The 27,046-nt window shown below is 33.4% G+C and overlaps 1 protein-coding gene across 1 annotated transcript in view; it reads right to left on the bottom strand.

Annotated features, from left to right (window-relative positions):
- METTL25 (methyltransferase like 25) overlaps positions 1–27,046 on the bottom strand; it is a 97,675-nt gene that overhangs the window by 23,973 nt on the left and 46,656 nt on the right. Inside the window, exons 6-8 of the mRNA XM_025402841.1 lie at positions 20,899–20,993; positions 16,912–16,941; positions 12,852–12,925 (exon numbers count right to left, since the gene is read on the bottom strand). Of these exons, the coding sequence (XP_025258626.1) occupies positions 12,852–12,925; positions 16,912–16,941; positions 20,899–20,993 (199 nt within the window). The remainder of the gene's footprint in view (positions 1–12,851; positions 12,926–16,911; positions 16,942–20,898; positions 20,994–27,046) is intronic.

The following is a 27,046-nucleotide window of genomic DNA, read 5'->3' as shown; positions in this document are numbered from 1 at the left end:
GAGTTGATAGGCAAAAAACACTTAAATCCCAAATGAGACCCTAGAAATCAGAAAAATTATTTTCATGATTTTCCTGTGTTTTTCAGAGTGGGCTCCACAAAACAGTGTTTAATTAAGTGTCTGTATATAATTGGGAGAAGAAAGATTGTATGAACAAGTAAGCATAGGTTTCAACAGAGTTAAAGAGATTTCTTTTAATAATAATAAAATATCACTCAGTATGTTCCAGGCATTGTTATAAGTACTTTATAGATTTTAACTTCATTTTCAAAACACCCTTTTGAGGTAGGTACTGTTATTAACCCCAATTTACAGATGGGAAAACTTAGGCAAAAAGATATAAAATGATATGCCAAGGACCATACTGCTATGATGCAGTGGGGATGCTGGGATTAGAAACCAGGCAGTAGAGGTCCTGTGCTTAGGTTCTTAATGGTGACACGCTGCGGTCTCTCACCAAACTGTTAGGAGTCTTTAAAATATAAATATGCACTTAAGTCTTTAAGAGGAGGATATTGCATGAAGCATTCGCTTTTAAGAAATTCTTTTCTTCCTACATATTTTCACAGAATCATTGCACTTTAGGACAACAATCTGGAGAACAGTTACAGAATAATCAAAATCTGATTTATCCTCTTTCAAAAGTTTTTCTAAAATACTCTGGAGTCGGGTTCTTTGGTTCTATTACTTGAAGTGAATGAAAGGAAACAAAAAATCATTTGAGATGGGAGATGATCAACAACACAAATAAATAAAACATGTACTATTAATATATTAGATAGTAGGAATAGCTGATGAAAAGTTTCAGGCAGAGAATGCGGCATAATCAAAGGCCCTGAGTACGGTAGTGTTTCTGTTATTTTCAAGGAACGTTAAAGAAATTAGTGTATCTGGCACAGACATGAACAAAGGGAAGAAGAGTAGAAATGAGGTCAGAGAAAAAATGAGGAGCCAGACGACATAAGGCTTTGCAGGTCACAGGAAAAACATTAGCTTTACTTCTGAGGTAAACAGAAGCCACTGGAAGATTGTGAGCAAGAGTCCACTTAAAAATATCAATGGGATCACTCTAGTTATTGTGTAGAGAATAGGCTATAGAGAGCAAAAGTAGAAGAGGGAGACCAACTAAGAAGTTATTACAACAATCTGGGTGAAAGATGATGGTGGCTTGGACCAGAGTGATGGTCCTGAGGATGGTGAAAAGTGATAAAAAAAAAAAAATTAGATATATTCTGAAAGGAGAGGTTATAAAGCTGCTGAAGGATTGAACCTAGGCAGAGAGAGACAGAAGAGTCAAGGATGCCTTAACGATTTCTGGTCTGAGTACCTGGAAGAATATGATTGTCATTAACAGGTGAATTTGGGATTCATCAGTATAGATGATACTTAAAGCCACCAGATGGGATGAAATCATGTATGTAGTAGGTATACACAGAAAAAAAAAAAAAAAGCCACCTCAACAATTAGAGGTTTGAAAATGAGAAATCAGCAAGAAAACTAAAAACAGAACAAGAGAAAAACATGAGTATATTGTGAGTCTTTCCCTAGCATATGAGAGAAAGAAGTGTTTCAATAAAGAGTGGAAAATTGGGTGCAATACTAACGGCAGTCAAAGTAAGAAGAAGACTGAGAATGGATCATGCAATTTAACAACATAGGGTCATTCATGTTCCAGAAAAGGGTGATTTGCTGGAGTGATGGAAATAAAATCTTACTGAAATATGTTTAAGGGAAATGGGAAAGAAATTGTCAGTACTTTCAAGGAATTTTGCTGTAAAGGAAAGAACCAACATAGGACAGTGTGGTTAGAGGGGAAAATTGGGTACAAAGAGGATTTTTAGCATTTGTGCTCTTAATCACTATGATACACCATTTCATTTACTAAAACTGAAAACTGGTCATCAAAGAGCTCAGAAGGTAGTAGAGGAGTAGAAATACAATTAATTGTATTATTCAGGTTCAGTAAGAACAGTGAATCACAGCTAAAGTATTATAGGAGAACAGATAAAGAAGAAAAGGAGAAAAGAAAGCTATCACAGAGATATCTTCTGAACTGGATTTAAAAAAAAAAAAAAAAACAAAAACAGAATTTCACCTTCCAGAGGTCCTGGAATGAAAGGATGGCAGAAATAGGGGGGAGAATATTCCAGGTAGAGAGAACAACTCCAAGAAAATAATGGCATGGGAAATGATGAATAATCTGGCATGCCAGGACAGTGTGCACGGACAACTGCTCATGGTGCACAGGAAGAATGTGATGATGGATTAGGCTGGAATGAAAATTAATAACAGATTTGAAATGGCCTTGAATGCCACCATAATAGTTTAGGTTTGGGCATAAAGAATTATTAGCAAAGATTTGAAAGTTAGAAAAGTGGCATGACTATTTGGGAAAGATAAATGATGAGAAGTTAAGAACAGATTAAAAAGGGCCCCTCTGTCAGAATAAAGCATGGTCAGCATGCTAAAAAGGGATCAGTATACTTTCTTTTAATAAAAGTGAATGCACTGGATCTAATTAAAATTCTACTCAAGTGAATCCAACAACACCCACATGCTTCTCCAAAAATGCAATTGTAAGAACATGGTTTACTTGTAACACTTTCCAAGGAAGCAACATTTTTGTGGGAGATTTTAGAGGAAGGTGAAGCAGAGGTATACTAAATAAATGAAAACAAACACATGCAGGACAGATTGTACCAAAATTCAGTTTCTCCATAATCACAAAATATTTAAGAAATTATTGTAACATTATTATTATTTTGTGCCTTTTGTATGCTAATACATATTGAAAGACTTAAAAGATCAACAACATAAAATTTTGCTGTAAATAGCTATCATTTAAGGGAGCTCCAAAAAATCTTCAAGTTATTTTTCAGTTTAAAAGATACCTTCCAATTTCAGCTGAACCACACATTATAGATTAAATTACTATCTTTAATTTTGTGAGATAGTTTTTAAGATCTGAGTTTTCACTTTCCTATTTGATTATAGCAAAATCACAATTAAAATTAAATTAAGTAACATAATTATAGGTAGCAAAATACTATACATTTTTTGTATAGCTGTATACATTTCTTATTATGCAAGAGAATAATAAAGTGAAAAAAGTGTAAAAATTGGATTTTCCCTGTTTTCTTTCCAAGTGTTTTAAAAGAGATTTTTAATCCCTGAAATTCCTTCCTTGGCATTTTATTACCCTTAGAAAGTTTCTATTATAGATAAGAACTAATTATAAATAAATTTCTATAAATTATTGAGTTTTAGCATAAATGGGCTAAATCACAATTATAAATAATAAAGTTAAAATGTTATCTTTAAATCCCTGAAAAATGTTTACTTCTAACCTTAGGCTATATAAACAATTATACTTAAAGAACTTTCAGGATAATGTTTCAATTACTCTAAAACAGTATTATTACTGGAAGATGATTTATTTTAGCTAGCAAGAAAAATAAACAAAATGCGGAAGTAATTAAGTGACCTTATTTTCTGTCTTTATTACTATTGCTGACCAGTAATTCCAATTAAGTTAACCTTGATTTACAATGCTAATACAAAGAGCCTTGCAAATCAACTCATATTAAAAATATCTCAAAGGGAATTTACTATTAAAAGAAAGAATGGGATGGTGAAAACCTTTCTGGACTATGAATTTGGTCCTGATCCTGGTTCTTTCAGGCTATATGACTTTAGACAAGCTTTTAACCACTTATTTTAATTTTTCTTATTATAATGAGGTGCCTATACTAGATACTGGGAGTATAATATGTGGCTCAACTGACTGTGGGGTATAGCCTGATAAAAGATTAATATTTTAGTGATACTAAACAAAAGCAATAAGTATTTACAAAATATCTGTAAGGCCTAAAGAATATAAATAAAACAAACTCTTGCACCCAACACCAAACCTGAGAAATACATTACTAGAATTAAATACCTTGATTTCTATATGTACTTCTCCTCTTCCCTACCTTATCACTCTGCCTAATAATCCACTGTTCCCCTCAACTCCCACAGGAAACTATGATAATGAATCTTGTGTTTACCATACTTATGTTGTTTTTGCTTGTTTACCACATATTTATACTCCTAAATTATTCAGTTTTGCTCTTTTATGAATTATGTAAGTGGAACCATTTTACAGGAGTTTTTCTGAGATTTCAGTTAAAATTATATTCACAAGATTCAATCACATTGATGAATCAGTTGTAATTCATACATTTTCATTGTGACATATAAAATATTTCCATATACATGAATATAAAACAATTTATCCATTCTTTATTAATGAGCTTTTTCTTTCTGGATTCTTGCTCTTATAAATATTGCTGCTATTGATCATTCTTATAAAACTTTCCAGAAGCAGACATATAAGATTTTGTCTAATATATATACTTAGGTGTAAAACTGCTGAGACATGTATATATATTTTCCATTTTATTAGATAATGCTAACTGGTTTTCATTTCATTGATCTTCCATGGGTTTTTTTCAGTCTCGATTTTATTTATTTATGCTCTGATCTTTACTATTTCTTTCTTTAGAATTTTGGATTTGGTTTTTGCTTTTCTAGTTCCTTGAGGTATACTATTAGGTCATTTATTTCAAGTTTTTCTACTTTTTTGATGTAGGTGTTTATTGCTATATACTCTGCTCTTAATATTTCTTTTGCTGAATCCTAAACAGTCTGGTATGTTGTCTTCATTTTCATTTGTTTCAAGAAATTTTAAGGTCAGCATGGTGGCTCATGCCTGTAATCCCAGCACTTTGGGAGGCCAAGGCAGGCAGATCACCTGAGGTCAGGAGTTCGAGACCAGCCTGGCCAACATAGTGAAACCCCATCTCTACTAAAAATACAAATATTAGCTGGGCATGGTGGCGTACACCTGTAATCCCAGTTACCAGGGAGGCCGAGGCAGGAGAATAGCTTGAACCCGGGAAGCGGAGGTTGCAGTGAGTTGAGACTGTGCCACTGCACTCCAGCCTGGGCAACAGAGGCAGACTCTGTTTCAAAAAGAAAAAAAAAATTAAAATTTCCTTTTTAATTTCTTAATTGACCCACTGGTCATTCAGGGTCATGTTGTTTAATTTCCATGTATTTGTACAGTTTCCAAAGATTCTCATTATTGATTTCTGGGTTTATTCTACTGCAGTCAGAAATGATACTTCATATGATTTCTACTTTTTTGAATTGGTTGAGACTTGTTTTGTGGCTAACATATGATCCTGGGTAATGATCCATGTGCTGATGAAAAGAATATATATGCTGCAGCAATCGGATGAAATGGCCTGTAAATGTCAGTTAGGTCCAGTTGTTCTACAGTGTAGTTTAACACAAAGTTTCTTTGTTATATTTCTGTCTGGTTAATCGGTACATTACTAAAATTGGGGTGTTCAAGTCCCCCATTATTACTGTATTGCAATCTATCTCTCCCTTTAGATCTATTAATATTCGCTTTATATACTTTCATGCTCTGGTGCTGAGTGCATATATATTTACAATTGTTATATCCTGCTGAACTTATCTGATTATCATTATATAATGACCCCCTTTGTTTCTTTTGGCTTGAAGTCTATTTTATGTGATGCAAGCACAGTTGACCCTTAAACAACACAGGGATTATGGGTGCCAACACCCTGTGCAGCAAAAAATTTGCATGTAACTGTTGACTACTCCAAAACTTAACTACTACTAGCCTACTTTTGACTGGAAGCTTTACCGATATCATAGTCAATTAAAACATATTTGTATTTTACAGAAAGTACAAGTTTTTTGCACAAGCTGTTATAGCTGCAGCAAAGGTGTCAGGAATTTCTTTTTCTCTTTTTACAGTAGTCCTTATGCTAGATTCATTTATCTTGAAATGGTGGGCAACCACAGCTGCAGACCTCAATCTATGGTACATATCAAGCAATTCAACTTTTTCTTGTAATGTCCTGACTTTTCTCTGCATATTGGGAGCACTTCCAGGATCACTAGTGGCACTTAATATGGATATCATGGTGGTGTTATTCAAGGTTTATGATACTGCCCTTAAGACAATGAAAAATAGACAAGAACTGTGAGAGATCACTTTTTACTGTGATACACAATCCATTGGAGAAACAAACTGATCACACAGAGATTTGCAACACACAGTGTTTTAAACGAATACTCGCAACACTTGAGCTCACTACAATGCCAATAAGAGGTGGCTACAAAATTATTATACTATATACTATAGCTAATTTAATGTGACTATGATTTAATATTTCATATTTACATTAGTTTACATTTCTCTTGACTGTGAATAGTGCCACATATGGTCTGTGTTTGTGTGCATAAGTTTTTATATACATTCTGACTTTTATAATAGATTTGTATATATTGTATGGTAGTAAATGATAAACAATATGCATATATTTTATTCATTCAAGATATACCTCATTTTCTTTATTTTTTGATATTTTTAGGCTACTTGGTTTGTGTGCAAGTTTATTCAATTGTCACAAGTCTCAAATATATTTTCCAATATACTTATTTAAAAAATACTGCATATAAGTGGACCTGCACTTGGGTTTTGCTTTTCTAATTCCTGGAAGTATACTATTAGGTCATTTATCTCAAGTTTTTCTACTTTTCTTGATGTAGGTGTTATATACTTTGCTCTTAATATTTCTTTTGCTGAATTCTATAGAATATTGGTATATTCAAATCTGTGTTGTTCAAGGGTAACTGTATAGAAATACCTGTTCTTCTTTGGTTTCCATTTGAATGGAGTATTTTTCTTCCATCTCTGTACTTTTGGTCTATGTGTGTTGTATTTACAGGTGCAGTGAGCTTCCTGTAGGTAGCATATAAAAATAGTTGGGTCTTGTTTTTTTGATCCATTTAGCTACTCTATATCTTTTAATAATTTTGTCAATTTACTTTCAATGCTATTGATAGGTAAGGAACTACTACTGCCATTTTGTTACTATAAAAAAGTTAAAAAAACCTCTACACTTTAACTCCATCACCCCCACATTTTGACTTTTTGATGTCTGTTTACTTTCTTATGCCTATCTCTTAATAAAGAGATTGATTAATAATCATAACAAATGTTATGATTATTTTTGATATATTTTTGTCTTTATACCAGGGATATGAACTGCATGCATACCACATTTACAGTATTGAATCTTCTGAATTTTTTTCTGTGTACTTACTTTTACCAATGAGTTCTATACCTTCAGCTGATTTTCTTGTTGCATGTTAGCATCCTTTTCTTTCAGATTGAAGAACTCCCTTTAGCATGTCTTGTAAGACACCTCTGGTGGTAATAAATTTCTTCAGCTTCTGTTTATCTGGGAAAATATCTCCCTTCATATTTGAAAGATAGCTTTGCTGGCCACCATATTATCGGCTGACAGTTTCTTTGGCACTTTGAAAGTCCTCCCACTTCCTCCTGGCCTGAATTTTCCACTGAGAAGTCTGTTGTCAGATGAATTAGAGCTGCCTTTTTGCCTTGCTGCTTTTTTGATCCTTCCTCTTTTACTTTTGAGGTTTTGATTATTATATGTGTCAGAGTAGTCTTATTTGGGTTGAGTTCAAAAGTCTTTAACCTTCCTACATTGAAGTATTTGTATCATTTTCTGAGTCTAAAAAGTTTTCTGTATTATTTCCTTGAATAAGCTCTCTATCCTTTGCACTTTTTCAACTCCGTTTTGAAGGCTGCTATAGTCTGAATATTTGGCCCTTCCAAACCTCATGTTGAAATTTGATCCCCAATGTTGGAGGTGGGGTCTAATGGGAAAAGTTTAGGTCATAGGGGCAGATCTTTCATGAATAAGTTATTGCCCTCCCGGGTTGGGGGATAGTGAGTGAGTTCTTGCTCTATTAGATTCCACAAGACCTGGTTGTTAAAAAGAGCCTTGGCACCTTGCCTCTCTTTTGCTTCTTCTCTTGCCATGCGGTTTCTGCACATGCTGTCTACACTTTGCCTTCTGTCATGAATGAAAGCAGCTGAGGCCCTCTCCATAAGCCAAGGAGATGTTGGGACCATTCTTCTTGTATAGTCTGCACAACTGTGAGCCAAATAAACCTCTTCTCTTTATAAATTACTCAGCCTTAGTTATTCCTTTATAGCCGCATAGAAATGGACTAATGCCATGACTTAAATTTACTCTTTTGAGGTTATTTTCTAGGCATATTTCATTCTTTTCTTTCTCTCTCTCTCTTTTTTTGTCTCCTCTAACAGTGTATTTTCTAATAGGCTCTGTAGGCTGTAGGATAGTCTCTTTCAGCACTTTGAAGATATCACTGACTTCTGGCTTCCATTGTTTATGCTGAGAATTCAACTGGTAGACTAATTTAGTTCCTTTGGGGGTATTCTGCTTCCCTCCCTCACTCCTCTCACCTCTGGCTGGTTTAAGAATTGTCCCTTTGTCTTTATTTTCAGCAATTTTACTCTTATGTGTCTAGAACTTGTTTTCTTTTTACTTCACCATAAGATTTGTGTACTTCCCAAATCTTAAGATTGATATATTTTTGTCAGGATTGAAAAATTCTTACTATTGCTATTGCCCCATTCACTGTCTCATCTTCTTCTCAGACTGCAGTTAACATGTACGTGAAACCTATTCCCTGTATTCCGCATAGCTCTTAGTCTTTGTTTTCTATTCTCTAGCTTTTTTTTTTTTTGATGCCTCATTGTAGATATTTTGTTCTGACCTGCTTTCAGTTCATTCATTATTTCTTTAGCTGTGTCTAAAGTTCTGTTAAGACTATCCATAGATTTCTTGATTTTAGTCATTTTACTGTTCAGTTCTAGAATTTTCATTTAGACTTTTTTAAGGTTTTGGTTCTCTTAAAATAAAATAAATAAAATGCACATTTTATTTCAATGTGCATATTGAGCATAGCTCTTTAAATTAAACTTTTAATTTTAAGATAATTATAAAATCACATGCAGTTTTAGGAAAGAATAAGGATTGGTGTACTCCTCATCTGGATTTCCACAATGTCTCATGACGGTAATATTCAGGATACTGATGTGGATGCAGCCAAGATACAGAACACTTCCATCACCACAAGGATCACTCATGTTGCTGTTTTACAGCCATATACACTTCCTGCCCACTCCACCTTCAATTCCTACCTCAGCAACCACTAATATCTTGCCATTCTATACTTTTGTCATTTCAAGAATGTATATAAATAGAATCACACAGTGTATAACCTTTTGGGATTGGCTTCTATTCATTCAGTATAATTCTCTGGAGATTCACTCAGGTTGTTGTGTGTATCCACAATACTTTTGTTTTATTGCTTAGTATTTCATGGTATGGATTATTACAGTTTGCTTAAATACTCACTCACTGAAGGACATCTGGGTAGTTTTCAGTTTGGGTGACCAGGAATAAAGTTGCTATAAACATTTCTGTACAGGTTTTTGTGTAAAGGTAAGTCAGCTTCTATTGATTATTAAAGGTCTTTGTTATTGTTGGGACTTCCATATTCCCATGTGATCTCCACTGACACCATGATAGGGGTTACCTTGTTACTGCTGAGTGATGATGAAAGTCCTGACTCTCTGCTAGGCCTTCCTTGATACCAGCCACCCTAGTGGGGAAAATGAGGGGTGTCATATTATGGCTGGGTGGGTAGGAAGTACAGGCCTCTCACATGGTCTCTATGACACTGTGGTAGTGGTATTGTGTTAATTGTTGGATAAAAGTCCTAGTTTCCTACTCAGCCTTATCTAATACCACTCCACAAAGGGGTTATAAGGGAGTTTCATTACAGCCTGGCGAGGATGGAAGTGTAGGCTCTTTACTTGGCCTTTGTTGGCATAGGTGAGAGTGGAGTCACAGGTATTTCTGTTTTGTTTTGTTTTGTTTTTTGCTACAGTATGGCAGTTATGCATAAAAGTTTTTCTAGGCCTGCCCGCTTCCTGGTCTTTCAGTTTTCATCTGAAATTTCTTTTTTTTCTGTGCCAACGGTGGTTCTGGATTACCACCTTTTTCAACTCCAATCCTGGGCTGTATGAAACAAAAAGAAAACCCGGGGGACTCATACTGTGTTGTTCCTTCAGTCCAGAAACCGTAGCCAGTCTGCTCTATTCTCTTTACCTTTCGTCTTTTTGTATTCATTTTATATATAATGTTCAGGGGATTTAGTTGTACTTAGCAGGAAAAATAGAGAAAAGTGCATCTATTCAATATTTCCAGAGTTGAACTCTCTCAAGTATAATTATTTTAAGTCTTTCTCTGGCTTTCCTAAAGGTATATTTCTGTTGACTGTAGTTTATCTTGGATTTCGGTCATGTTGTCTTGTTTCATCACATACCTGGTTATTTTGGATTGGTTTTGTAAGGTACTCTCTCTATATATATATGACATTAGTGATCATTTGAGGCTCAGATTTACATCATTTTGTCCAGAGGCAATTTATTTCCTGTACGCAGCTAGCAGAAGCAATTTGAAATACTTTAATCATAGCTTGAGATAATTCAAAATGGGGCTTTAGTCATTTCAGGACTGTTCTAGTTTACTCTTATTCTTACAGTATGAATCTTTAGGGACCTAACTCAAAGTATGAGTGGTTTACTTAGCTTGCTCCTGAGTCCTCACCAGACCATGAACTCTAACTTTTGTTTCACTAGAACTATCTTTCTGTTGAAAGCTGTGCTCACCCTCTCTGCTGATGGGTGGACAGTTGTCTATTCCAGAACTGACAGATGCAGTCATAAAAGTGCAGCCATAAAAGCTGGGGAAAGTGCAGCCATAAAAGCTGGGCTTACTTCTCTTGAAATCCCATTTCCTCTTTGATTTTTGTCCTATAATTCTTAACTACTTCAATAGGTCTCTGATGTTCTCAAATCAATTAAAAACAAATTTAAACACACACACACATGCATGTGCACACACATCTCCAGCATTGTTTTGTTTCCTCAGAAGTAAGTTATTCCTAATTATTTAGTCTATCATTGAAAGCAGGCTTCAATCATTCTGTTTGGTTTTCACATAAGCCATCCTGACTAGAATATAAATTGCTCCTGTGTGGAAACCATTACCTATGCATCCAGAATTCTCAGGGCCTAACATGTTGTCTGACACACAATAAATAATTGCTGGATTAAAAAAAAAAGAACATGTACAAATCTTGATAACTAATTATGTGGTCTGATGATAAAAGTAGAATCAAGTATCATTTCTAGACTCTAATGTTTGATAATGGTCATGCCATTTCCAGAAATAACACCTGTTTGATAGAAGTCAAGAGAAAGAAGAAAAGAATAGAATTGGTGGGAAGAGAACATTGGTTTTGGATGTAGCTGACCGATGTATTTGTGAGGTACTTAACTGACGTTATTCTGATGAAAATGAGAAAGTGGATGTGGACTTCTGAAAAAGAGGTGGAAGCTAGTTACATACTTCCAGAGTCATTTGTAGTAAGAATCCTAAGAGAAAAAGGAAATATAAAGAGATAGGAGTTGCATATATAACATTAAAGAATGGCTAGATATACCTAGGGGATGGAATAATAATTAAGAAACTGTAAAGAAAATAGATGAGTGTTCAGAGTAGAAAAATGAAACCCAGGGAATATAGAATAATGGAAGATAATGAGGAAAAGATTTTAGAGAAAAAACAATTACCGACTTGGTCAAATGTGACTGAAGGGTCAATGGGGTTCAGGAATTGAAAGTCTTCTAATAAATACGAGCTATCTTCTGAGTATTAAAGGAAAGCAGGAATGTAAAGCGTTGGAAAGTGTTGTTTTTAAATGAGAAGAAAGGTTTAGAAAGGAACAGAAACAAATTTAAGAAGTCATAAAGGAAATAATAAACACATGCACAGATCTAAGGTCTTTAAAGAAGGCAGGTAGTAAATATTTGAGTTGACACGAATTTGCACAATTTTATGGCTTTTTTTTCCAACAAGGTTAGCATCTTGGGGTAAATATAAGAGAAGGAACTAGTTTTCAGGAGTACATGAAAAACTCAGTTTTAGACATTTTGTTGACATGGAGAGAGAGAATGGAGACTGAGATACAGATTTGGGAGTTATCTACATAGAAATGACAGTTGAAAACAGTCTGTGTAAGTACTTGTATGTAGCAACTTCTATCGGTAAAAAGTTGATATTTTTTCTTACAGAGAAATAATAGCTAATCTAAAAATCCCTTTTATATCTTTTAATAAATATGAATTGACTTTTGAGAAGCTGAAAATTGCCTTATTTTAATTTGTAGAATAATCCTGTTATACCAAATAACTATCAGAATCCTAAAATTGTAATTAGCAAGACAACATTCATAAAACCTGCCAGACTTACAAATGTATGCTTGAATACAACAGTTGTTGAACCAATATTATGAAAAAAATTCTCCCACCCTTCCCTTCTCTGTAAAAAGAGTGCATTATTTAGGGGCAACAGGAACAAAACAAAACATATGCAGTGCTAGTATTCTACTGGCAGAGACCTGAAGGGCTATAATAGTTGCTTATGATCAATATCTGTTCTGATTAGAGTTAAGCGTTTATGCTGTACCAGATGTGAAACATTCTAAATATAACTCTTGTTCATATAATATCATCACTGAACTACTTAACATTTTAATACTTCAAAAATTCTAAAATACATTTTACATAGACTATTTTATCATTACAACAAGCTTTCAGGACAAGAAGAAATCATTAGAGCCTCCACTTTAATGATAATTAACCTAAGATACAGTTGTTGTATACTTGTTACTGACATTATGCCCAAATTCAAAGTTGCTTCTACTAATAACAGTGACCCTGCATAAATTCACCTGAAGACTAAAAGTCACTTTACTTACAATATAACATAGTTATTCTTATTAAAATAAAATCCTCATACCATTTGGTGATGCCATAACAATCTTTAATAATATCCTGAAGAACAGCACGATAGAAGAGTGATTCAGTAGGCAGCTGAAAAAAATGTAGACATATATAAGCACAAGAAACAAAAAAACAGAAATAAAATAAATACTAGAATGTTGGAACCAAAGTGAATGTCAGAAACCTTTGTTGCTAAACACAGAGGATGACTTTATAATTTTTCCATTACAAGTGAAAGTGTTACCCTGAGGCTAATTCTCATTGTGAAAGAAATTCTGAGGGAAAAAAAAAAAAAAAAAGAAATCATAAAAGAAACAGTAGTGAATAAGAAAGAAAAGTTACAATCAATGAACAATAAGCTAATGTCCAAATGAAGTCCTTATCAGTTAAAAATGAGAAATACTTTCAAGACCAACCAAGTCAGCTCTGGAGCATTTAAGAGTCAGGAAGGATATATGTGAAAAGGAAGAGAATGTAGATTTGTCTTAATGGAGGTGGAATAAAGATAATAACAGCTAGGAGTCACACCAACAAAGAAAGATACTACCCTAAGTAGAGAAATATAAAGATATGTCTGACGTCTGAAAGACAATATTGGTTACTACAGAGTTGAAAAGTAGAGCCTTAGAAAGAACATAGGATAAGAGATTGCACTCTTGGCAATGCTTCACTTCTTGCAGAAAGAGATATGGGAGATGTCCCAAAGGTTCAAAGGTTTTTGAATGGAAAGAGGCAGTAGCTGAAGAGAAGGGCTCCAATGAAGTATGATAGTTTCAAAAGAGCAGAAAGTAAAACATTACTATTTATAAAAGAGCATTTCACTGCAGCCACAGAATTACTTGAACTAAGAAACTACAAAAGTCACCAAAACCCTATGCACATCCCCACAGATCTTGATATAGATAGTACAGGAACATCCAACACAAAATAATGTCAGCAACAACAACCCAGCTTGCATGCAGTTATTATTTTTTTAAAAAATGAGTAAGAATAGAAGGACGTCAACAATACTGAATGCTTTTAAGAAGTCAAATAAGGTAAAACTGAAAACTGTCCAATGACTGGTAAAGTTTTAAAGATAAAATTCAGTGAACTGCATATATCCATGGAGCCACCCTTTTGTAACTTTTATTATCCTGTGGAGTCTAAAACTGTTATTTTCACATGTTTGCAACTAGAACAAATATGTTTGAATTCAGATGGAGTTTATAGCAAAATAAATTTTTCACGCTCAGGCAGAAAACCTACTTTACTGCTCCTCTCCCTCATCTAACATTAACTTCCCATACTGTGCTGCTGAGACTACAAAAACTAAAAGTTGGGAGCTGAGGGTCAATCATTTTTCTTACATCTTCCCCTGATGGCATTGCCCTCTGAAGTCACTAGAGAAAAATCACACTTGTAGACTCTTAGAGCATTGTGAAAGAATACGGGTTCTACTACTGGAAAGTAGGACTAGTGGGGATAGTGTTACAAATATCACAGTCCCCAAATAACTACTAAAATAATTCACTGAAGGTAGACTCATATACATGTTTGAGTATCCACACTAAAATTTGTAACTTTTCAAAGGCAAAATTCTTCTATAAAATCTCTTTCCAAATTTGTCACAAATGCCTTCACTTGAGAAGAAAACTATTGATTTCAAAACTTAACTTTCCTCAAAAATTATACCAAAATATTTCATTTAGAATTTCTTAATCTCTGGATATATTTTCCATTTTAGATTTTCTCATCTTGAGTAACTATTTTCTACAACACCAAAATCTCTATTTTGTCATTTGTCCCCCACTTCCTTAAAAATCCTTTCATTTATCTCACAAAAATGCTGAAGTACATTTTCATATATTAATCCCTATTCTTATAACATTTTATTGAAATTCAAAGTCACTTTGGCAAATCTAGTATTGCATGAATTGAAATATTAGTACTATAAATGGCTTACAAAGTTCTTAACTTTTTGTTTGACTGGCTATAATAGGTAAGTTTAATTTTATATGAAACTCTTAAAATAGTTAAAATCTCTTCTTCCTCGTGCCTTTGAACAAATTACATTAAATGGTATCAAGGTAACTTTGAAATAAATATGTATTTATATTGTTATTAAAATCATTGTAAAATACAACACAAAAGAACATGAAGTTCATTTTAAACAAGAACATAAATAATGGAATGCACAGAAAAATACAGCAGAACAGAATAAGTCATCATTCTCAAGTTACTCTGAGTAAGAGCTTTACAGCTGTTTCCTAAGAGAAAGGGAAGAGGTTATAAAATGCCTTCAAATGTGCATTCCTGAAATAACTAAGTTGGACTATCTATCCTGGTAAATACAGATGGGTAAGGGGAAAGGGAATCAATATCTCCTGAACAGTCTGTGCCTGACTATTCCAAGAATAAAGTGGATGTGGCTCAGAGTTTACTTTATTTCTCTTAAGTGACACATTAACTTAACATTTTAATGTATTTTTAAAATTGGAGGGAACACAAAGTGTATACCCTTAAAGCATGTGTATCAGACATGCATTTTACAGGTCTAGTGGAAAGAGCACTAAGTTGGAAGTCCGGGCTCTGTAATTAATTAAGGGAACTAGAACAAGCTATTAAACTTTTGCTATATATCATCTTCATGTAGGTTTAGGATAAACCAACTGATAAGATTGAGTGTAAGAATGAGCAAATACTTGTAAAATTAAAAAACACCACATGAATGCATTGGAGTATTAGGATAAAAGCTCTTTTTCCCCGGACCCCTAGAAAACCGTTAAGTTGATAGGTAGTATAGTAGTTAAGAGCTTGAATTCCAGACTCAGAGATTCAAGTCTCTCAGTCTTTGTTACCTTACAGTCTCTTCATGTGTATCATAGGATAACAAGAGTACATACTATATAGTACTATGTACTTATTGTCTCAATTGATGAGAAGATCTTTAAATAGTACTTTGGTAAGCTCTGTGTCAAAATTAGCTATTATTTTCATGATCATCATTATTAATTATCTGTAACAGCAACAACAGTTGACATTTATTGAGCACTTACTATGTGCTAGACATTGTTTTAAGCATTGTACATTTTTCATTCATTTCATCCTAACAACCCTATAGGAAGGTATTATTATTACTCCTATTTCTTCCCTATTTTACAGAAAAAGAAATTAAGCTAGAGAGAAATTATGACATGTGTTCAGGCTCATTAACTAGTAAGTGGTAAAGACATGATGCAAACCAGCAGTTTGTAACTAAAGTCCCACTCACTTAAAGTTCCCAAACTCAAATGATATGCTCTAATACCAACGCCTTCAAAAGAATCAGATTTTATCAATTTTAAGATAGGCACAGTGAATATATTAAAAATATAATTACATACAAAATGCTTAACAATGTTCCTGGCCCAGAGTATTCACTCAGTAAATGATACTTGTTATTAAAATTATTTTTTTAATTATTATTTTTAACAATTCAAATTGACACATTAATGTTCCTTGAACAAAAGCAAAATAAAGATTTGTAAACTTTAGGTTAAATTTTAAAAATTTATGAAAGGGTCCAAAAACTCTTTAAAAAATCGTGAATACAAGGTAAAGAATAAGACAATTACATGGATATTTGGGGGATTATATTTAACTTCTATTTCTAAGTGCAAACTCATTTGGCTACTGCAACTAATGGCTAATCAAGTCAGTAAAGAAAAAATTTATCAAACAATCAACTGAAGTATGTGTTTTGGACTACAGTTAAAACAATGTACTGAATAATATAGGTTATCTTTGCTTGAACTAAGCACAAAAAAGCCCAATTTTCAACAATAGCATTCTTCAGAAATATTTATAGACTGTTTAGCATAATACCAAGAAATTAGTATAAGAGCATAATGCAGAAATTTTCCTAAAAGCTTGAAAGTTCTGAAAAGTTCATTTTGCTTTTAAAGTAAACTTACAGAAAATGCACAAATTTGAATATGCATCTGGGACAAGATATTTATTAAATTCCATTAGGTTTTAAGTTCATCAGCAGGTCAAGTATGAAGAGTGCTTGAGAGAAAAACTGTCCTGTTCATCAGTGAAACACTCTTACTTACCCCTTGGCCAGCTGCAACCCGCTCCAATGCCTTAAAGGGGGGGGAAAAAAAACAAGACAGATTGCTGATATATTGAGTCTTATCTTATAAGATTTATAAACACACTGTATAAGAGTTTGTAAAACTGACATTTAGAAAGATTAATTATGTGATAATATGTAAGTTTATGCACTTAACAGTATTAATATCATTAAAGAATGTTAACTAGTATGCTTGTGTAATTTAGAGCTAATTTATAATGGATGTGTGTCATATACACAAACACACATCCTTGAATGTCAATTCTAATTATATACAGTCCTTGAATTTCAGAAGGAATTAGAAAACAGGAAAGAAATGAAATGACATAGTCTTGGCTCATTTTTAGTGTAGCTAAAACAATCAAATAAATCCGACGCTATTATTATGCACATATACAGACATAGATACATATTTTAACATATTTTCTCATAATTTTAATAAACATATGATTTCATCTTTTAGTGAACAAAAAAATCCAGATTATAATTAAAAACTTATTTTGGAAAACTATATGTAGTTTTGGTCTGTATGATCTACAAATTCAAATCAAATTCACATATGATCAAGTGCCAGGTAGAAGAGAAAGTAACACATATTTTTACAATTTTATATATACTGGTTTTTACATTTATGTTTATTTAAAGTCCAAAACACTTTTTACAAAATATTTCCCAACATTTGTAATAAATACTCATAATCCAAAATATATGAAAGATTTGTCATAATTTAAATATGGAATAGAGTCTTCTGAAACTGAGTTTTTAGATATACTTCCAAATATATATAATTTTTAAACTATATTTTATTTTTAAAATTTAAAATTTTATTTAAAAAATTTAAATTAGGAAACATTTCAAACACAGAAAAGTAATAAATGTGTAAGAGATGTGCATGTACTTGCTACTCAAATTTAAAATACCCATATTTGCCTCAGGTCTTTTTATTTTCATAAATGAAACTGTTTACATATAGCTAATCATATACTTTTAAAATGAAAAGATAATTTACAATTATATTTTTATAAGTATAAGAGCAATTTTTGTAGATACACAAGATCACTGACAAGATAAGTAACTTTTCTCAAGTTGCTTAGCTAGTTAGCAAAGAACAGAGCAAGAACTAAAAACTTGCTATTAGAATCCTGGTTTATCATGCTCTCACACCATGTTGAGTTAGTGGGAAAAAGAGTTCATTGCATGAAAACTGGCTTCACAGAAATGGTTTGAAGAAAAAAAATGTAATTTTCCCATTTACTTGAATGATACTTTCACTGAACATCTACAGCCAAGTAGAATGTTATAAATACAGAAGACAGCTATTACATAATTTTCATATTCTGTTAAATAGCAACAGGTCCAGATGAGTTTTCATTTATGGTACTCCTTGTGCTAATTTCAGATTAGATTTTTATTATAAATTTTCCTAAAGGCCAAACTGAATTAAAAAAAAAAAAGAGTATTTAAAAAGAGGCGATTTGGTATATGATAAAAATATCAGATATGCCAGGACTGCTTTTGTTATGTGTTGCCGATGAGCTTAATTTAGAAATAGAAATAATAAATTGTGATTACATAATAAAAGATAATCAGGTAGGTGGTTAAAAAGTGTTTTGCAAACATTAATACTATTCTTGAACAACGAACAAAGAGGATGAAGAAAACATACCAACCAGTCATTTCATACTAGTCTGGAATAATTTAGAAGTTTTATCAGGCTTAACGTACGTTAATGAGATTGCTCTAATTTAATTAATATTTTGTGTCTGGTTGGTATTCTTAACTGTTTATCTGAAATCATTTCCCAGAAAAGCATCTATTCTTTTTTTTTAAAGAAGACCACTTAAGCTTTGAATATTTGTCAAAAATGTCAGTTATGGAGTAAAAGGCAATAAAATAAGATATATTAAAAGAATTGTTCCTTAGATTTTCCAACATTACTTTGGAATCAAAAAAATAAGTCAAGGTGGACATGGGTTGGGATGGAGCTAAGGAGAACGGCATTCCATGGGCAGCTGACATTGGTCACAGCAAGGTAAGGCCAGCATGGTCTGCTAATTCTATATTTACAGAATTTATTTTCCAAAGTCTTCGTTTTGGTTCTCTGAATGTTTATTTTGATAGAAATAATTCTTTTTTTTATGGATACAACATATTCTTTTGTCTTTCTAAGGGATATTACATAGTTCTTTTCTTTTAGATAGTCTACATTTCTTCCCAGTTGCTTTTTCTTTAAATATCTCCATTTTTTTGGTTAGTCTTCCTTTAGATATGTATTGACTCTTGTCTTTCTGTTAATAATGAAAATGAGGATAATATAAATCTGATTAAAACTGTTTTGCTTATGAGTGAGGACTATTAGTTGTGGTTCTCACCACAGAGGGATAGATCTACCTTGTTACACTGTGAAATCCCTGATGCCAACATCTTGAGGTCTTTTCTCTGAGGCGAGGTTCACTTAAAAAAGACTATTTCAATTTCTTGCGTCAAGGGTATAACACTGGCTATGAGCATTCTGATACTTAAGTTATCCCAAGAAGAACCTGTCATTCTAACAAGATCTTGAACAAGTACCATTTACTAAAGAGTGAGAGAACAAGACAAATTTCCAGAAAAGTAGTTTAAGTGGGGCTACCAAAGGAAGTTATTATGTTAGCATAAATACATTTCTAAGATAATTCTAGTATATATAACTTAGAACACTGGCACACTATTTCTTATGTTGCTATGTAATAGGCATAGAAATAATGGTCCCTGAAAGAATTAGTTTACCTTGCGGTTGGACATTAAACGTATTATTTAATCAACTGTATTTTACTTTATTTTACTTTGTTAAATTTTTTATTGCATAAATTTAAAGTGTACAACATGATGTTTATATATACATATGAACAGTTCCCAACTTTCAACTTTGCAATAGTGCAAAAGTGATACGCATTCAGTAGATACTATACTTTGACTACTCATACAACCATTCAATTTTTCACTTTCCATATAGTTTTCAGTAAATTGCATGAGATTTAACACTTTACTATAATTCAATTTCACTATAATTCAACACTTTACTATAAAACAGGCTTTGTGTTAGATGAACTTGCCCAACTGTAGGTTAATGTTTAAGTGTTCTGACCACATTTAAAGTAGGCTAAGTTAAGCTATGATATTTGGTAACTTAGGTGTATTAAGTGCATTTTTGTCTGTAATTTCAACATATGAAGGGTTTATTGGGACATAACCCCATCATAAGCTGAGCAGCATCTATATCTAGTGAAATGATTATAATAGGTAAGCAATTTATTAATAACATATCCACCATCTCACATAATTACCTTTTGTGTGTGTGTGCAGTAAGAGCACCTAAAATCTATTCTCAGAAGATTTCCAGTATATAATACCATATTAACTATAGTCCTTATGTTGCACTTCAGATCTCTAAATTTATTAATTCTACATAACTGCAGCATTTTAATTTTCTGATAACACAAAAATCACTTACGTTATTTAACTCATTTCTTTGTAAACTGACATAGTGCCGCGAACAGAGAACATTACGAGCTAGAGCGTTCTAGGTCTGAGGGCACTAGTCAAATGCAGCACAATAAATGTTTTATTTAATTAGATAGTTACTTCGTATCTCAATTAGCTTAGTATTTTTCCCATTCTATAAAAATTTAGGAAACCAAATGATCTACTAGAAAGAAACACAAACCACAGAGCTTTGGATAAAGTATTGAACAGTTTACATTATATTTTATATAATAATTAAAATAATTATATATAATTTTGTCATGACACTGCATGTAGAGTGGATATTGTTTAAAGGGAAAATCATTTTTTTCTTTCCAATGCACAAAAGCATTAATGAGGATGTTCTGCAAAATTTGGCACTGAATCCATGATACTAGCCAAAAACAATAAATTCTACAACATCTGGATAAAGCTGTTACTCCAGGAAAAAACATAACCATACCAAACATGCTGACATTCTGGCATTACGACCACAGCACCATCTCTCTTCCTTTAAATAGTGGCACATTGGAAATCCCCACTTTTCCTGAGTACGTTCTGCAGATGGGGGAAAAATACGGATTATTTAAATAAAATTCTTCCTTTTTCAGTTAAAATAAATAATCTACTGAGAAAGCAAATCAGTCATCGAGAAAGTAAAAACAGTAGTTTAACATGGAAATGGTGATGTTTAACAGTTCATTCCAGTTTGTTAATTGAAAGCATACTAATGTTATGAAAGTGGTATTTGCTCAACACAGCTGCTTTGTGTTTAGGTTCCAAGTCTGGTACCAACCAATTTGCCAAAACAATTTCTCTAAGATTTAGCAATTTAAAATGCAAATACTCTTGATATTCATTATAACTATAGGAGGTAAGTAATGAGATATTGAAAATTTATTGCTTACCTGACTTTTTGAAAGTGACTTATTAAATATGACATTTGGCAATTTATTATAGAACAATATAAAGTCATTCCTAACAATGTTGAAGCATCAGATATTTTTTTAAGCCACTACCTTCCCCCTTCAGAAAAAGAACAGCTCTACAGGCTCTTATTTCTTCCTTATATTAAGAGACTGTAATATTTTCAACTCTGACCCAATTTAGCTCAAATGCACCTATGTTTTACAACAAAAACAAAAATCAATGTTCATTACTTAATCACATATCTACTGCTCAACTTAATAGAGTTACACATGCAACTTGGTGATGTTAAAATTTCTGATGTAGAACTGTTAGTTCCACAGGGTTTTTGGAAAGGAAAAGAAAGCAATTTATATTTTAAATTAAGACCTGGAAAATTTTATTAAAAACAAAACCAGTGATAATTAAAAGCAAGTTGAGATAAACATAAATATTAATTTCTATTATATTATAAAAAGTAAAATAAAATAAAAACAAAAAGGTGCTTTATAAGAAAATGCAGTTGGGATAGATTCCAGTAAGTAAACTTCTGTACCGTGAGGGACCAGATGACTTTTGATTGAAAGAGAACAAGTTTAAATTTTACAATCATAGCCTATGAAAGATGTTACAATCACAGCCTATCCAGATGTTCAGGTATTAAATTAAAATTTATAATAGACCCTACTGATAATCAGATGGAAGATATGGACCATCCCCCCAGGAATACAAATTATAATGCAAATAAACAACTCAATAGCAAAACAACTAATCCAATTAAAATGTAGCCAAAAGATCTGAATAGACATTTCTAAAAAGTTGGCATACAAATGGCCAACAGCTATATGAAAAAATGCTGAACACCACTAATCATCAGGTAAATGCAAATCATGTAGCCATATGAAAAACAACATGGAGGTTTCTCAAAAAATCAAAAACAGAACTACCATACATACAATCCAGAAATCCCATTACTGGATATTTATCCAAAGGAAAATTATCAATATCTCAAAAGGATATCTACAACCTCATCTTTATTGCAGCACTATTCACAGCAGCAAAGATATGAAATCATTCTAAGTATCCATCAACAGATGAATAGATACAGATAAGGAAAATGTGGTATATATATACACAATAGAGTATTATTTGGTCAAAAAAAAAAACCCTGCATTTGCAGCAATATGGGTAGAAATGGAAGTCACTGTGTTAAGTGAAATAAGCGAGGCACAGAAAGGCAAATATCACACATTCTCACTCATATGTGAGAGCTAAAAATATTATCTCATGCAGATAGGGAGTAGAATGACAGTTACCAGAGGCTGGGAGGGGTATGTGTGTTGTGGGGAGAGGTAGATGAAGAGAGGTAGATTAATTGGTACAAACATACAATTGGATAGAAGAAATAAGTTTTAATATTCGATAACACAGTAAGGTGGCTATAGTTAACAAGAATATATTGTATATTTAAAAACAGCTAGAAGAGATCTGAAATGTTCCCAATACACAGAAATGATAAATGCTTGAGGTGGTAGATATCCTGAATACTCTGTCTTGATCATTACACAGTCTGTGCATTTATCAAAATATCACACATACCCTGTAAATATGTACAAATATATATCAATAAAAATGCCAGTATTTACACAGCACTTAACATCAAGACACTATTGTAAGTCCTTCAAATGTATTAACTAGCTTCAGTTCCTAGAACAATTCTGTGAAGTAGGTATACTATTATTCTCATGTTCCAGATAGGGAAACTGAGCACAGACAGACAGCTTAAGTCAACTGCCTTACTTACAAATCTAGCACAAGGCAGAGCTGGAATTTAAACTCAGGCAATCTGACTCCAGAACTCATGCTCTTAACCACCAAGCTATATAAATGTATATTAACAAACAATTTTACTTACAATTGGATAGGACTCATAGAGCCCTTGTAGCCTATCCAGGTCCTAGGGACTCTGGGCTACTTCAATTTCCAAGATGACTTCAAAGAGTGGTTTGGGTTTTATTGAAGCTTTTATGATTTAACTGAGACATGATTATTGCAAAGTGAAAGGGTTACGATAAGTATTTTTTTTTTTTCTGACAAATAAAAAGAGAAATACAGATCTCGCTGTAAAAAGTAAAGGGCTAGAGAGATGGGGTTGTGCTATTATATTCAAACTGGTTCATTACTAACCAATAAAACAGCTACTCCTCCCTTTACCCATCCATTCTCTCCTTATTCCTTGTAGTAACAGAGAACTCAACTGTTGAGATTAAAGGCTGCAAATCTCAGATTTCTATGCAACTACTAGGATAGCTACAAGACTGGGTTGTGGCCAATTGAATGTGGGCAGAAACCATATGTGTAAATTCCAGGTCATGTACTTAAAAGGGATGGGGGGGGTGTATGTTCTTTCACCCACACTTTCTACCTCTACCTGCTTCATTTCTTTTCTGTCTGGAATGTGTTCATGGTACCAAGTGAACTAAGACCATGAAAACAAGAGCAGTAGAGAGTAGAGCAACAAAATAGAAGACCCTTCGGTTCCTGTAAGACTTTTTTGTACAGAGCTTCTAGAGCAGCTGTACTTGTTGACCTCTGGATTGAAATATAAATGTCCCTGTGTCTTGTTTAAGTCACTGTTACTTTGGTCCTAAATCTATTTTACATTTAAATCTTCATCTTAATGCTTGTCAAACTTTTTATAGCTCAGCACTCTTGGAATATAGCAAAATTTGTATGTCACACTAAAATAAACAGAGGATGATGATGTGGTCACAGGCAAACCCCAGGGAACAAGGGAAACAATATCTCACGCATACCCATAAAACATCCATGGCACAGTAGTTAAATAACTCTGTTCTAATTAACACAGAAGTCTTTTTCTGAGGGTGTGCTATTTGAGCAGAGATTTCAACCTAATAAAGAAGCATGACATAAGGATGAGAGGAAGATTTAATGAAATATGAAACAAAAATTTAAAAACTGAGCTTCCAGTAGGATATACTCTCCAAAACCAAAATAGAGAATATCTTACAACTTAAAATAAGTGACTAGCAATTTTTAAACTTCTTCTAATATCCTAACCAAATACCTACAAACAGATTTATAACACTGGAAGAAAAAGAGATGAAAGTCAACATAGCGCAGAATATGAAAAGAATCCAAAAAACAATTGATTTGTAATGAAAGGTATAATTATTGGATTATCACTGCTCTGCAATTTATCTTAGGTTGCCAGGAAAAAAGCTTGTCTACTTTCCTGAAAATAGGCAGAGAGGTCTTCCCTCAGTGACAATCTAAAGAAAACTTGGACTGGAAAAAATATTACTTAACATTAGATTGAAAGGGGTACAGCACATATGAAAAATACACTACACCAGAAAGGGTATATTATTAGAAGGAAAAATCTAATATAAGAAACCCATAGCCAAGTATACTCCCAAATTCTTGACTCACAGAAACTATAAGAGATACTAAATAATTATTGTGGCTATAAGCCATTGAGTTTTGGGGTGGTTTTTTACACAGCATTAGATAACACACACAGTCTACAATTAGCAATGAGAAGTAAGGAGGCTTACTCCATACAAGGAATGTGGGGAAAAAATCCACTGCTTGAGGAGTATGGGCAGTGTGCTTCGTTACAGCTAGGTTTTGATCAGTTACGAAAATAAAGAAACTTTCAGAGAAGAGGCAATATATATATAGGCAATTTTCATAATGACTGACGGTGAATTCCAGAAAATGGGACACTTAGTCAAAACCAAGGGCTTATGGAGATACCTGTGATTGGGGTTCTAGAAATAACAAACGAGCTGTGAGTCCTCGGGCTCTGGTGGTAGCTAATATGAATAGGCATAAAAGACACGATAGGATTAGTCCTCAGAGTTCTAGAGACAAAGTGGTGAAGCTGTAAGTGTTGTGGTAGAGGGAAGATGGCGTGAAAATTTTTCCATGGGAACAGAGTTCTGGGCTTCCCAATTGACTTCTGGTGATAAAGGGAAGATATGGACAGAGAAATAGGATTCCTGGGATCTCCCTTGTTTCCAGGTGATACAGATGGAAGCCAGCAAGGGAGCCATCACACATGGAGCCCATGGGGCTGTCACTGGAGAAGTGGAGCATAATAAAAGATGGTCTTACTTCAAATATGTTTCCTGATTTGTACTGATGAAGATTATGCAGATTATGAAGGAGGGTTATGGTCTTCCTTAGAATTCATAAAGCTACTATTTACTACAACAAAGGCTGACAGAGGGTACTCAACCTGTGTGTAAGAGAGCTCCCTCTTAAATATTTAACAGCATATGAAGGACAGAAGGGCAGTCTTACTTGATGGACCTGGATCCCTGAATTCCTATCCAAAACACCTAGGAACTTTAAGATACGAGTGCAGTTTACACGAACTGCCAGCCTTGGCTCAAAGCTATATGAAAACACATCACTCCTCTGGACACCACACGGTTACATAACCATCTTGAAGTTTTCTGAATCTGCATTTAACAGTTTCCTCTGTGGTTGAGATCACAGTGGCCTCACACCTTTGCTCTTTATCTAATGGAGTTAAGTGCAAACAACTGATAAGAAGGCAGCAAACCCTCAAAGTCAAACAAAGCCTTTTATGTAGATCTTCAATATTATCTTCAGAATTTGGTTCATTAGTTTCATTCTGACTGCAGTGAAGACTGAAGTTCCCTCATATGACCTGAATCAAAGTTATAGTTCACCATTTCTACTTTTATGTATCAGTCTTCTCTTTGTGCTCATATACCCATATTCAAATCTAATCAAACTGAGCATTAATCACCCTTTATCAGTGAATCAAATTGCTTTCCCCTAGCCTCACTTCCATAATTGTGGAATAGATGAAGTCTCTTGTTTTCTATCTTATTTCTTAGTATTTCTTGCAAGCTTTAGAAACAATGATCTCTTAAATTTAGAGATTGTACTAGTTATTCCTTCTTGTGCTAATATCATTATCCACCTAATTAAACAAGCTTGAACTTTAGAACCATTTTCCATTATGCTAAGTTCTTACATATACATCCTCTTAATTATACTTCTTTTTCATATTCAGTCTTCATTAGCTACTAACTTGGTAATGCAATACCTACTCATTAAATCTTTTGTCGCTTTGTTTTGGTCTTCCTGCCCATCCTTTATACTAAGAGCAATATTATCTTTCTAAAACACACACATTAACCATGTCAACAGCAGCTCTTGTTTCCCTCAACAGTGTAATCTATGAGAACAAATCCAATGGATTAAAAAACACTCACTGTAGATTTTCGGAAACTGTTGATACCCCATTCCTTAAACAATCTCTTCATCTGTCTTCCATAATACCATTCTCTCTTATTTGTAGCCTTAATTCTCTTTATACTCCCTTGCTGACTCATTATTTTCTGTCTGCCTATGAAATGTTTCTGTGGTTTAGTCTTGCCACTCCCCACATCCCTTTAATACTTTATTTGAACAAAGGCTCACAAACTGAAATGCCTGCAGTGGTTAAACACATGTATAAAGTGGTAGGTAGGATCTAATAGGTATAAAGCTATTTGTATGGTAACCAAGTATCACATCTGCTGGGTCCTACTGCTTTTTAAAGCACAAGGTGGGCATAATAAAGCTGACCAAATTGCCCAAAATTAGTTTGTGAGCACCCTCTGTCAGTGATAGCCAATTTCTAACCCTTGCACTACCTATAC

This window comes from Theropithecus gelada, chromosome 11, assembly GCF_003255815.1.
Source record: "Theropithecus gelada isolate Dixy chromosome 11, Tgel_1.0, whole genome shotgun sequence".
Classification (NCBI taxonomy): Eukaryota; Metazoa; Chordata; class Mammalia; order Primates; family Cercopithecidae; genus Theropithecus; species Theropithecus gelada.
Note: the sequence above shows the minus strand (reverse complement) of the source record. Positions and strands in the feature narration are given on the sequence as shown.